Source organism: Anopheles marshallii, chromosome X (genome assembly GCF_943734725.1).
Source record: "Anopheles marshallii chromosome X, idAnoMarsDA_429_01, whole genome shotgun sequence".
Classification (NCBI taxonomy): domain Eukaryota; kingdom Metazoa; phylum Arthropoda; class Insecta; order Diptera; family Culicidae; genus Anopheles; species Anopheles marshallii.
The window spans coordinates 12,375,137-12,389,085 of record NC_071325.1 but is presented as its reverse complement, the minus strand read 5'-3'; the positions used below and the strand labels follow the sequence as shown (position 1 = coordinate 12,389,085).

Genomic DNA, 13,949 nt, shown 5'->3' with positions numbered 1-13,949 from the left:
CTGCCAAGTGTAAACGGTATTGCAGAAAGTCAAGATAGCTAATCTCGTATTGCGATTATGTATTTATCTTGTGTCAAATCATTGTGAAGTTTTCTGCTGTCATAGAAAGGAAGACGATTGACATTATCAAACAACAGCAAGACTGCTTCGGTTTTTATTGGGAATTTTTGTGAACGCCTTTCTTGAACATCGCCATTTCGCTATCGTCTCTATTCAGGCTACATTTTCCATCGCTCTAAGGTATGGTACATTCTAAAAATTAGTCGATTAATATAGATAGGAAGATAGCATAGATTGTGCACGATTAATGGCTGGCAAATATTCATTCATAGCTATTATCGTGAAGCGGCACCAGCGACTGATCTAATGTACGGTGCCCACAAGAATTTATTTTGCATGGGCCGTGTACTTTAACTATACTTCAATTTAGCGTCCGGAGGGCATTTTGGTATTCGCATTTTACATAAATATTGCCAAAATATAAATTTCGTTGTGATTTATGTCGTCCTGGAGGGGCCTATGTATACATTTTCACATATCTACACCTATATTAAATAGTCATATATATGTATGCATATTCGTATATATGCTTTTGTTTTGCAATACTATTCATATCGTATATAATAGAAACCGTGATAGCCATTTTTGCTGAAACGCTTCGTCTCTGTATTCAGGAGGGAAGAATATCCTGCTTTGCAACAATCATAAACTATCCTGTCAGTACGTGCTAGCACAATCAACATTTGTCAAAGTTGTGGAGCCGTATGAAAAGGAAATGGACATTGGTTGCTCACTCATACTATTTTTTTCTCCACAGTTGCACTTGGGCGGGAAAACGTTAAAAATCATCTGACGTTGCGTTAGTTTCTCATCATGGAAGCAAACGGAGAGTCAGTCGCCGAGAATTCGGCTGACAATTTGCAACCGAACGATTTCGATTCAAAGAATACCGAACCCAACGCTATCGATGTCGATGTTTGCGCAGATTCAAAACTAAACGAAACAGATAATAGCGAATGTGATGGAAACAAACAAGCATGTCAAGAAGATAACAAGGAATCCAGTACCAATGTCGAGGATAAAATTCCGTCGACTGGTTTGATGCGCAGCCGTAGCATTTCTCGCCATAGCCACACATCGCAACAAGACCATGATCACCATGGCAGGGAACGTAGCGGATCAGAAGTTAGTGAAGCCAATTCACGAAAAAGTCGCAGCACATCACGCCACAGTCGTCGGACACGTTCGCGTAATCGTAGCACGTCTAGCGTTAGTCGCAGCCGCAGCCGCTCCGGAAGTCGCAATTCATCGCATCGAAGTGGCAGCCGGCGCGTCCGAACGCCGTCGCGTTCGCGATCTCGTTCTGGTTCAGGATCTCGTTCTCGCTCCCGTTCTCGTTCACGCTCCCACTCACGTTCGCAATCGCGTTCACGATCTCGTTCCCGTTCGGGTTCTGGTTCAAGATCTCGCTCTCGTTCCGGATCAGCTTCTCGTTCCAGTTCCGGTTCTCGTTCACGTTCTCGTTCCCGGTCTCGTTCACGAGCCCGTTCGCGCTCCGGAACTGCATCGAGCTCACGCTCACGTTCCTCTAAATCCAAATCCGGAAGCCGAAGCGTTAGTCGTAGCGTGAGCCGTAGCGTTAGTCGCAGTCAAAGCCGCGATAGCTCGCGTTCTGTATCCCGCAGCAAGAGTCCATCCATGGCAACGGGAGGCGGAAATCGCAGCGAAGGGGAAAGTGCTGCCGGTCCGAGTAATTCCGGCGGTGGAAAACACATTAAGCAACCAAAACGTATCATAGATTCCGATGATGAAGATAACGACGAAGAAGTCGGCACCCGAAACGACGATAAAAGACAAGACGATCCAGATGAAGTTAGTTCTGTTGCAGATGATGCAGAACCTTCGCACAAGGCGAACAAACAGGCCATCATTGATTCCGATGATGATGGCATCAAAGATGATGGTTCAGAAAGGTAAGCAGAAGCGTTATCGATTATTGGTAATCATTAAAACTATTCTTTACCATATACCAGGGGGCAGTTTATGTCAGATTTTGACATTATGATGGCGCGTAAAAAGGAAGAAAAGTCGCGACGCCGCAAACGTAACGATATTGACTTGATCAATGACAATGACGATCTGATTGCGCAGTTGTTACAGCGGATGCGCCAGGCGGCTGAACAAGATCGGCAATTAAACTTGGAAAGCAAACCGGCCACGAAAAAAATCGCTATGCTGAAGTATGTTATGTCGCAGCTTATCAAAAAGGACTTGCAGCTGGCATTCCTCGAACACAACGTATTGAACGTGTTGACCGACTGGATTGCACCACTGCCCAACAAAGCACTACCGTGCTTGCAGATTCGAGAGAGTATTCTCAAGCTGCTATCAGATGTAGGTATTTTTCTGAACCTTTGCCAGAATATTTATCATTTAAAAACTGTAGGTGTAATAATTCCGTCTAACTGTTAATTATCTATACAAATCATGTAAGTTAAACGTGATGAGTTAAAAATGTAGCCATGGATGCGCTGGAGTCCAGACACAGCCAAAATTTACGGTCTAGTTGAAATCCTGAATGAATTGAGAGGGGGAAAAGATACCGTGATGCGCTTATTGACAACAATAAAGAAAAAAATAAGCGCGCTTCTAATTCCTTTGCTTTCTTCCATTAGTTTCCTACCATCGACAAGTCATACTTGAAACAGTCTGGAATTGGAAAAGCGGTTATGTACTTGTACAAACACCCGAACGAAACGAAGGCCAACCGTGAACGAGCCGGTCGATTGATAAATGATTGGTCTCGTCCAATCTTTAACCTTAGCACTGACTTCAAGGCAATGTCGCGCGAAGAACGCCAGCAGCGGGATCTGCAGCACATGCCACGCAAACGCAAACCATCCCCAGATTCATCTGCTTCGACAAGCAAGAACCAGAAGGGCTTGCCGTTCACCGAAGCCGAAAAGTAAGTTGAAGACCAGAGATGAATCAAACCTTTTTGGTTTTAGAACGCGATTTAGAAATCGTCTTATTAATTCGCAGAGGGGCTCTTCGACCGGGGGATAAAGGCTGGGTGCAGCGTGCTAGAGTTCCGATGCCATCCGACAAAGAGTACATCGTTCGACCAAAATCGAAAATCGATGTCGATATGAGCAGTGTAAGTTTTTTTTGTTTTTGCGAGTTATTTCTCTCATTTACGCTTAAAGAACAGTATAACTATTAATATCTTTTTTGTGTTTTGATTGTAGATTCCTAAGAAGAAGCTGAACCGTTACGAAAAACATCTTAAGAAATTCATCGATCAAAAGAGACTGAACTCTACGCGTCGAGCGGTAGACATTTCCATCGAAGGGCGTAAAATGGCGCTTTAGGCCAGGGTTACGATTGCTGTTGCAAATTTTTATACATAACATAATCAGCGCTGACAGCACGCGTTACATGAATTTCAACTACTTATGCTTTCATTCGACATATGTTGTATTGAATTGATTTCTGCGATTTATAATCTATAATTTGATTTTATCGTACACAATTTTTACAAACATATACAAAAATATGGCGTTCACTACACCCCTTACGCTCGATTAATGTTGAAGCGCAAAGCTTCCAAGGGATAGCAAAATCAGAGCTATCTCTATTGTCGCGGGTTGTTAGAAATACGTTTGGAAGAATGCCTGCGAATTATTTACATGAAGCCCACGCATTGACAATTTAGGGAAACAGCGAGCGCCAAGGAATCCTTTCGTCTTTTCAATCTAATTTTATTTACTTTACCGGTTTAGCAATATTACCGAACCCTGTTCACATCCATCATTATTTGAAGCGACAATAAAAACGTACAAAACCGGTGTTTAAGAGCACGAGAAAACAGCGCAAGCATTGGTTTGGTTTGATTTACAATTTGCTTACAATTTGGATCGCATAATTGATGCACTGTTGCGTACAAACAATAATCCGAAAGCATTAGGCGGCGATTGCACAGGACGAAAGTTGCTCGTGATTGGTGCAAGAGCAGCACCGGGAAGCTTCTGCAATAAACGGCGGAACGCATTCGTCTGGTGCGATGAAATAAAAACTGGCGTGTTGTACACAAGCCAGGTTACGCACTCTTGATATGGCGAGGTCGTCGTAGATCCGTGATACGTATAGTAATGCCGATCAAGCACTAATCCAGTCAACCAGCGAAGGCAATCTGATGGGACTGATGATGTAGTTCCCGGGATTTGAATTCGGGCGAGAGCGCGTACGATTGGTTGAAGTGGCATCCAGTCAGTTCCATTGTTATGCGCATCGAAAAGAAATGCGGCCACGACTAATCCATCATCTTTATCCAATGCCTCATCGAAACTACCGTAGCGTGCATTATAGTGAACAAAGTGTGCCTCCATCGAGTGGGCATGTCCATCGAGCAGATGTTCACACCCTACGGTATCGTCCGGCCCCCAATGGAAGTGCAGTTGCTCAAACACGTACACGCCGCTGAGAGGGCCACCCACCAGAAACGGTTGGTAAGGTCGATCGCTGAGTTTCACCTGAAGCAAATAATCAAGACTATGTAACTATCAGTCCGGAGAATAGCACTCGAATCTTACTAACCACAGCGGACTGTCCGCTATTAGTAAGGGTAGCTATACCCCGATCTTCCCAATGACCGATAAAATGTAATGGCGCGGCATCGTCTACGATCTGCGCCTGGTTTTGCATAAGACACACGGGACTCTGTACAGCTCTTGATAATATCCGTTGCATTGTCAACGGTACACTGTGGAGAAACAGGATAATTCATTCCTACACAGTAATCCTAACCAGACGATTTATCGAAAATCAATACAAGAGCTATCGATTTATTCGTCCTCCCCAAAAACAGTGTGAGCGTGACCGTGTGATCTACGCGGTATACACATTTAAAATTCAATAAATTGTACATGTTTCTTGTGGGGTGAATTATTTACTAAACGAAAATAGTTCAGTTCACCAGATAAAGTAAATGTTTGCAAAATTTAAATTATGCAAATTTGGTTTAAAGTCTGGGCATCGTAATGTAAATAGAAGAAAGTTTATTATTGTCCCTTAGCATACATGAGATTATATGATAAATAAGAATCTTTTGCAAAAGTATGTCCTAGGAGTTAGACAAAGAGAAAATCGACTAGAGAATTATCATTTTATAATCACCCCTCTAATCTCCCACACACCCGGTAAATAAAACTATATTTAAAAATAAGTAAAACAATATTTCGGGATGACATCATAACTTATGGAAAAAATGTTTAGAACGCTAGTTTTGCACGTGATTATTTATTATCTCTGTCAACACTACAGAAACAATATGCTTAATTTTAAATGCAATTACATTGTTTTAAAAATATAACTTTTAAAACATTTGTCTATTACAGTTACATCTGTTTATACTTCCGCGCTACTAGTTGTCTTACAATGGTATGGCTTTATATTCTTCTCTATATCAGCTGCAATTGCATTCGAATTCTTCATCTATGTTCCCAAACGTTGCTCACACTTGGCGAACCGAAGCAAACAATCGACGAAATGGTGTTCGTTGCTGTCCTCCAGTCGCCACTCAAGTGGCAGAAATTCTGTGAGCCGTATCTGCCACGGCAACAGCCCATACGTGGAACATACTTCACCAAAGTAAACGGCCAAATCCGGATCAGGCACGTAGCCGGACGATGCTTGCAGCCGACTTTCCAAGAATTCGATGCTTACATCGGAAGGAAACAGATCACGACGCCGTACTGATTGACCAATCGAGCGGCTCAGACTAACCAGGCCCTGTTTACCGTCCTCAGGGGAAAGAAAGCTCACAAGCGTACATCGCTCATTTGACGATACTTGGTTCGTATTAATCGATTCGCGGTCTTGATCCGACCATCGGATATGAAGTTTATCTTCTAATGGTAATTCGCTTACACATCGTTTGATCTGTTCGTTATTACGTTTAATGGTACCTAGAATAACAAAACCATTGTATGTTAAATTAAGGTTTAGTTACTATTAGGTACAACTACAAACAGAACAACATCTTACCATTGTGATCATAAAAACTAACGTACGCAATACCGGCTGCATACGACCAGTAAATGAACTGCGATAGTCGTAAATAGTGAGGTTGTTCAGGTCCTAGTAGCACCACAAGATGCGTTGGAATTTTAGATACCGCCTGAAGCTGCGTCTTCACGTACTGCTGCGATTGTTTCATGCGGTATGATTCTACAGCTGTTCCTAGTGGCTGGATGCGTTGAATGGCTTTCCGGCTACGTCGTAAATACCGCAATAAATACTCCGTCCAGGAGAAGACGCTGTGAAGCAGCAACCAGAGTGCACTCACTATAAGATTTGGTGTATTTAGTTTGTTCAATTCGTGTGTTTTCATTTCGAGGCTGCTGTAGCTGCCACAACGTAGATCTTTTTTCAACCTCGCACCTGACACGGTTCTTGTATATTTTTCCACAACAATGTTGACAGCTGAATGTTGAATTCAGCGAGTGCACTCGCTACACGGGTGGACAAACACATTAGAAGAAGAAGTAAATATTGTTGACATCCGAAACATTCCTTGGCTTTAAATTAAAATCAACGGCAGTATGCAACAGCGTATGCCTTTAAAAAGTACTTTGCGTACATCATGAAAAAATTAAAGAAAATAACACCTTGAATAGTTAATGATAATGAATTCGAATTGTAGGTGCATACTGCGAATCCATATCAAACATTTCTGAAACAAACAGATCATGGAATGGAACCGATGCTTCAATAAGGTAAATTGCGTACAAATGTTATTACGTTTACCGTGTAACTATGCTGACTGTTAAACATATGCTTTTGTGGTGGCCAGAGCGCCCGGTTTAGCTAGGACACGAGAAAGCGCCTCCTAGGAAGATTAGATTGTACTAAACAAACCGATAATTGGAAAGTTTGTTAGGGCAAGACGAGAACAATGAGTTCCTTGTTCATAGGTAAACCGAAAACTAGAGAATCGGTAAAGCTAGGACAGGGATTACGAAACCATTGTGTTTCACGGAAAATCTTGGTTGCGAGCGAGGCAACAGATGGTCCCAACAAAATGGTATAAAAACGGTACCAATAACGAGATCAGTTATCGTTCCGCACTCCAACGAGGAAGTTCTCTATCGCGAAACAGTATTAATCTTAATCGAAAAGTATTGCGTAGTAGGGAAGTCAAAAGTTGTCTGGGAGCAAACTTCCAGCTAGTAGGAAGGTTAATAAAACTAGGAACCAACTCTGGTTGGGACCCCAAAACTTTCCTTTCAGTGAAGCAGTAGAAAGATATGTATATGTTACTATACAATGTGAGCGAATAACATTTATTTATTGCACTACAACCTACCATTCTGTTCGAAGATCCGTGTGAGATAGAAAATACATATTGGTAAGGTTTTCCAAAAATAGTCGCTTTTGTAGCGAACGACAAGTTACACGTACATGCCGACCTATCAGCAATAATACAACTATATTAGAAAAGTAATGCCTATACAGGGAAAAGGCATTACCGGCATTTGAACTGAAGGAAATTTGTCCATCGTTTACAGAACATGTACAAATACAAGGAATAAATACAGACACTTCTCAAATCCGCATGTATTACTATTAATCCCATCGTTTATTCGCTTAACCGCAAAGGCGAAATACTAGCATAGTATAAAAAACACATTTATAACTTAATGTTCACTGACACTACTATACTTGATTCAAACTATTTTCATGTTTAGTCTGCGTTAACTTAAAGTTAAGTATCGAGATAATTTTCTATCGAGTGTTGCTTAGAATCTTCTTTCGCTATCTTGCTCACTATGTTGCAAAAAAAAAGAAAATTAAATAGAATTATGTTGTATGCCTTTTCTTTTGTTAATTTATCCAGTGCGCGGGGCAGTTTCCCTTAGTTTTTTATGTTTTAGGTTTTTATTTTACACTGTTACGCTTACAGAAAGTAGAATTTAAAGAAAAGTTGCATGGTATTTCCTTGTATTCCTAGAGCTTCTCTGAACCTTTCTGTTTATCTGTGACCTTGTATTAGATGCAACGATGTACTCCTGTGCGAGAACTGGAATACCGCTGCATTCAATCGAGTTCTTTTTTCAGCGTTCTAAGCATCATCATAAAAATGCAATGAACCGTACACTCACATACACATTCACACACGCGTACGCATTACAGCTCCATCCCGGGGCAATCTCAAAGCATTTTTTGATGGGTGATTGTGTAGTGTTTTCGCTTGTCTTTTTATGTATATAAGTGCAGATCCAGCATTAGTATAATTAACTTTTTCCTAGAAAAAGCCGGTACTGCCTATGTCATAGCATACCGGAGCTCAGGCGCTCGTTAGAACGAACGGCCATCTATTTGTTCGCTCGCTGATAATATTATTTGACATTTATTTTTTAGCATAGTTTATCTTACTGTTATTCTCTCTCTCTCCCTATCTCTCTCTTTCTCGCTGTCTCACGTTTCTCTACCCTGTTCCCTGTTTGTTTGTCGTGCATATCGGAACTATTAATAATTATAGTTTCATAGCTCTTACATTTTGTGTTGTGTGCTATTTCGTATGATCGCATCAACTGGAAACGACGGTTTGTTTTGGAATTTAATGGGTTGTCCGGGAAATTAGAAAATGAGGATCATTGCGTATTGGATGCATTAGTATCCTAAGGCCAACTCCACACGGGCCGCGGTACCGCGGAAAACGCGCATAACTTTCGTAGTCAATATTGAACTTCTGCTCGGTTCAGCTCGGTTTGGGCCGGCATTCAAATCTTTCGCGGCAGTCTGTCAATTCTTCCGCGCTTTCTGTTCCGCAGAGTTGTTCGTCTTGTGCAAAACTGCGTTTCCGGCAAAGCTGCGTTGCGAGCGGCTGGTTGACAGCCAGGCGCGGAGATTTGATAGCCGAGCACCGTCGAAGTGGCATACAAGTTATACCGCGGCGGCTGCGGTCCGTGTGCAGGCGACCTAAGGTTGTCTGCTACTAGTCTATGTCAGTTCTGACCCTCTCCTCTGTCTCTCTTTGTAAGTAGCGACCAGTTTCAGATCTACAGTTTCTCAGGTCTGGCGAAACTTGTTTGCATCCTATGCACTACAACAAATTGTCGCATTTTTAATGAAGCAATTATAGCACGATGTTACTTCAACGAAGCAGTTATAGCGTTCGTTTAGTGTTTCAACGCGTTCAGCGAATGAATTATGAATGAATTTCCAAATTAAGTCCGCGCACAAAACATTCCTCTTTTTTGTATGAAGGTGATGGGGGCCATGCCGTCTAGCTACACGGTGAAATAATTAACCTAGTACATATACTAATATATGACAGATGTAATTTAGGGGATCATTACGTCGCCAGAAGAAAAATGGGAAGAAGATAAGAACTGCTATTTCTTGTTGTATGTTCTTGTATGTTAGTATCATTGATGTTTGTTAGATCTAAATGGTCATAATGTTTTCCCCCAAGCAAAATTTAAACAGGGAACGATACTCATTGGGTTTCTTTGTCCTGTTCATTTCTTCTACACTAGCGTACCTTAACGAATTCCTCAGTTTAATTAATAACCCCAAGCACTTGCTCTTTTTTTGTTGGAACCTTAGGATTTCATTTTGGTGGTTCCAGCGATACAGATTTGTCTGATGAAATCCGAATCGTTGGTACCAATACCAAAATAATTTCTGTTTTCCCTTCTATTCAGTTGATAATTTCCTCGCTCAATGTTTTCACCACTAATGCTCATGCATTAACGTAGTTTTTGAACGGGGCGATGTAAATCTCGCATAGCTTTTAGTACCCTGATCCGAAACCACGGTTACTGATACCATTTGTGTTTCCCACAGAACGTTGGCTGTTACCTACATTGTTTCCTCGATCGGAGCGCTGACCGTAGCTACCACTGTTGCCGCGATTTCCACCGTTGCCGCCTCCACCGACGTTACCACCTAGACTACGTTGGCCCGTAGCACCACCACCTCCACCACTACCCCTGTTCGAGGATACGCCACCCTGTCCACCTGGTGCTCGGGACTGACCGGAACCAGCACCACCGGAGCGGGGACCATTTGAGTTGGAGTTGCCTATTCCACCTCCACCACCGCTGTTCATTCGGCCACTACCATCGCCTGGCCCACGAACTCTTGTTTTCTTCTCCTCAACATTCAGTTTATGCCCGTCTGGTGAATTTTCGGGAAAATAGAGTGGCTGTAAAATACAAACAAAACAAAAAACAATTAGAAGCACGTTCTAACCTAATAACTGGTTTGCTTCTAAACGAGCGTCCAGACTGTAGACAATAACAGTTATACATAACAACATTTTGTTGTGTTAAGAAGCGTCCAGACTGTAGACCATAACAGTTATACATAACAACATTTTGTTGTGTTATACTTGTTATGCGAAGAATATAGAATAGCGAAATGTTGAATCCGTACCATAACATAAGCTCGAATTTGGCACATTCGAATTGTTTTGCAATAGAAGCAAGTTTTAAACATTGGCGATTCAAATAAGCACTGATTTAAACTTATTTTTCATGGTCTGGGTGTGGAAAAGACACATTTTAGCAATAAATTAGAAACTTATGCTATGCGAGAGGTTTTGCGTCCACACTTGTTGCACACAAAAACACTCCACAGTGTTGTCAGCACTGTTGTTGTCCGTTCAGTGTTACCAAATCATCACTTTAACTCTGTGATGGAAGCAATAATTCTTCTTAGCTATTTCATTATATGTGCTGTGTGTACATAACATATTAATTTAATGTTAATGTTTGAATGTGTTAATGTTTATCGTATATTTGGTGTATCTATAGTACAAATCACTGCAAATTACCATATTAGCAAGACAGTTCTGAACCGATGCCGGATCTTCGTACGTGATGAAACCATAGTGTGGCGGTGTACGCACACCTGGCATTTTTTGCACCGATTTTGACATAATGCGAAGATCTACAACGGTGCCGAATTTGCTGAACAGCGTTTTCAATTCTTCCTCTGTGGCGTGGTGCGGTATATTACCAAGGAACAATTGATGATTATCGCCAAATTGCGACGATGATCCCTGGCGGCGGTCTGAAAGAGTAGTAATAATATTAAAAAGTTATATTTTTTTTATAACTAGAGTCTTTTCCCGAGTTATGCGACCAGGTTACGCGAATCCAAAAATTTTGACAATTGGTGTAATTTTGCAAGTAGAATTGAAGTTTGTATTTGTAAAATTTAAAATTTCATTACGTTACATTTTGATATTAAAAGCTGAAATCGCTCACTGAATACTAAATACAAACGATACTATAAAGGCAATTCGAGTTACGCGAATTTCTCTGGCACGCATGATTCGCGTAACTCAGGAAAAGACTGTACATTCAGTCCCCGAGATAATCGGTTCATCTTATACGCGGTTTTTAGAAATTTGACAGCCCAGTTAGCATATAGCATAAAATCTAAGCAAAAAAGGTGTAAAATTGGTCTAAAATATTTTTTTTATCATATAAAACATTTGTCTTTAGTTTATTTTAATGTATACTATCAAAAAATAGTTTGATGATTTGATGGTTTGCTGAATAAATCAACTGCAGAGAAGGAAGTCAACTATGCAACTTAGAAGTTAAACCGATTTTACTCCCGGATTAGACTTACGCGGAAATTCGAGATACGCGGATTTTTCCCGGGTTATAGCGGTTCGCTATAATAGCGTATCTCGGGGACTGTCTGTATTCAATACGAGCGGAAAGGCACATTGAACGCTTTGGAAACGGTAGGGGCAGAAATAGAGGATTGTGACGGGAATGCTACATCAGCAAGATTTTGGTGGAGTATAGGAACAGATCGGATATACAAACACACATGTAGCAAAACTGAAACGTACCATCACTATCATTGTAGTTTTGCCTCGAATAAGATGACTGTCGGTTGTCCTGTTGTCGTAGACCGCCACCTCCCATTGAGTTACTACTGGTGCCATTGCTACGAATTGAGCGCTGCTGCTGAGATCGTTGTTGGGACATGCCACCGTTGCCGAGCGTGCCTCGATCATCCTGTCTGTCGGAACCATATTTATTACCCACACCACCGTTAGTCGAAGTGTTCTGGTTAACACCGCCCACGGGTGTGGGCGATAGAATGTCCCGCTGCTGTTGTTGCTGCCTGTTACTACCCGAATTGGAACTGTAACTCTGGTGTTGCTGTTGATGCGACTGCTGCTGCTGCTGTTGCGATTGTTGCTGCTGACCGCCAGATTGCGAAGACTGTTGAGATGAGTTCAATGAGCTCAGCGATGCTTGTATAGCGGAGGCAAAACTCAACGGTGCACAAGAGCTTACACCCGATTTGACAAGGTTGGCGTATGTTTTTGGTTCAAGTGATACAGGCTGCTGTTGTTGCGGTTTACCGAAACCAACATTGCCGGAACCAATCTGCTGCTTCTGATGCAACTGCTGTGAATGAGAGTGCTGCTGATGGGATTTATGCTGCTGCTGCTTTTTGTCCAGATCGTTGGAAGAGAGCACCTCCGCATGAGAGGCAGAACCGACACCACCCGTTGCAGTAACCGTTGGTTCACCTAAAGCTAGCGAAACAGAGTCTGTATCGTTTAATGCGGATAGTTGATGACGGTTCGGTTGTTGCTGCTGGGACTGCGGTGCCTGTTGCAGCGGTAACTGCTGTTGCGACTGAACTAGGCCGAGTTGATTGGTGGTTGGTGGTTGAGTTTGATTAATTTGAGATTGATGTTGTTGCTGCTGCTGACCTGGGAGCAGATGAGCAGGTACACCCATTGGCGTTTGGTCAATCTTCGACTTCAACCCCTGCGGATCGGTGGACGAAGAGAGTAGTACTGCGGCGACGGCAGCCGCCGTGGCACCCTCAGGTGTACCCACATTCTTTAACAGGCTTTCATGCAGTCCGTTCAGCTGCTGCTGGGGAGCTTGCTGTTGGGTCGGCTGATGCGTTGGTTGCTGCTGGGAAGCTGGTTGATTTTGAGCGCCTGATGGTGGTGCACCATATGTAGTTACACCCGGTAGCAAACCAGCACCAGATGAGCTGATTACATTCGATGGATAGTACAGTGCTTGCGGAGCGTTTTGCGACCCTAGCACAGGTGGTTGGCCCGGTTGAGTCGGATGTCCATGTACACCGACACCCACCAATCCGGTAGTTGCATTGGTAGTGGTGCCAGGTCCGGTCCCCAACTGCGTCTCACCGACGACCAAAGCAGCGGGATCGGTACCGTCTGTACCAAGCGGATGTAGCCCATCCTCGTCCGTCCCACCGTTTGCACGGTCACACGCTTCGTCCATTTCGTCATCCGAGTAAACATCCTGATAGCGAAAGATGTCATTGTGCACGTAGTACTTTTTCGGCGATTGTGCGGCCAACACAAACGTCTGCGTGAAGCGTCGCATGGGTTGACCATCGTTGGACAACTCTCCGGTGACCTGTACCACCACTCCATTGCCAAGTGTTGCTTGTGAATCCACTTGGCTTATCTTGGCATGGCAGTCACGGAAGTTTAGCTGCTGGATTTTATTTTGAATCTGCTTCTGTCCGATGACGAGTGTTGCATCCTGACTTTTCGCGTCCAGTCCTCCATGCACAAAGCTCGACGAACTGTTGTAGAAGCGATGCAGGAAATCGGGCGCTTTATTCAGTAGCGTATAGTATTGGCGGACAAATTCTCGGCCGACATTCTGCGGCGAGGGTTGGGCATCCATCACCATGGCAGGGGTTGCGTAAAATAGATTCGGACTGTGCAGCGACAAACACACAAAGAGATAAAAAAGCAACATAATTACAATGAGTTTAAACAAGAGAAATTAATCGTTTCTTTATAATGATAGACTCCTGAAAGTACAGTCGTCATATGCTTTTTCAGAAATATCAAGATATTCGAAAATATAAATATGATATGCTCAGGAGAATATTCACACAAAAAATAAAAT

The 13,949-nt window shown here is 42.6% G+C and overlaps 4 protein-coding genes across 4 annotated transcripts; 1 reads left to right on the top strand and 3 right to left on the bottom strand.

The window, feature by feature from the left end:
* Positions 1-873: 873 nt before the first annotated feature.
* Positions 874-3,371, top strand: LOC128719396 (IWS1-like protein). The gene is made up of 5 exons (XM_053813024.1): positions 874-1,973; positions 2,034-2,394; positions 2,676-2,965; positions 3,043-3,157; positions 3,249-3,371. Exons 1-5 carry the CDS (start codon positions 874-876, stop codon positions 3,369-3,371), a joined length of 1,989 nt encoding a protein of 662 aa, XP_053668999.1.
* Positions 3,372-3,905: 534 nt separating this feature from the next.
* On the bottom strand, positions 3,906-4,758 carry LOC128711701 (carbonic anhydrase 7-like). The gene is made up of 2 exons (XM_053806587.1): positions 4,597-4,758; positions 3,906-4,532 (listed from the first exon to the last, which is right to left on the bottom strand). The coding sequence occupies exons 1-2, from the start codon at positions 4,747-4,749 to the stop codon at positions 3,906-3,908; spliced, it is 780 nt and encodes a 259-aa protein (XP_053662562.1). The 5' UTR covers positions 4,750-4,758.
* A 735-nt stretch (positions 4,759-5,493) lies between these two features.
* Positions 5,494-6,391, bottom strand: LOC128712720 (dehydrodolichyl diphosphate synthase complex subunit nus1-like). Its single transcript, XM_053807600.1, has 2 exons — positions 6,046-6,391; positions 5,494-5,966 (listed from the first exon to the last, which is right to left on the bottom strand). The coding sequence occupies exons 1-2, from the start codon at positions 6,389-6,391 to the stop codon at positions 5,494-5,496; spliced, it is 819 nt and encodes a 272-aa protein (XP_053663575.1).
* Positions 6,392-9,799: 3,408 nt separating this feature from the next.
* On the bottom strand, positions 9,800-13,727 carry LOC128708738 (homeotic protein female sterile). Its single transcript, XM_053803722.1, has 3 exons — positions 11,879-13,727; positions 10,844-11,082; positions 9,800-10,213 (listed from the first exon to the last, which is right to left on the bottom strand). The coding sequence occupies exons 1-3, from the start codon at positions 13,725-13,727 to the stop codon at positions 9,800-9,802; spliced, it is 2,502 nt and encodes an 833-aa protein (XP_053659697.1).
* Positions 13,728-13,949: the final 222 nt, after the last annotated feature.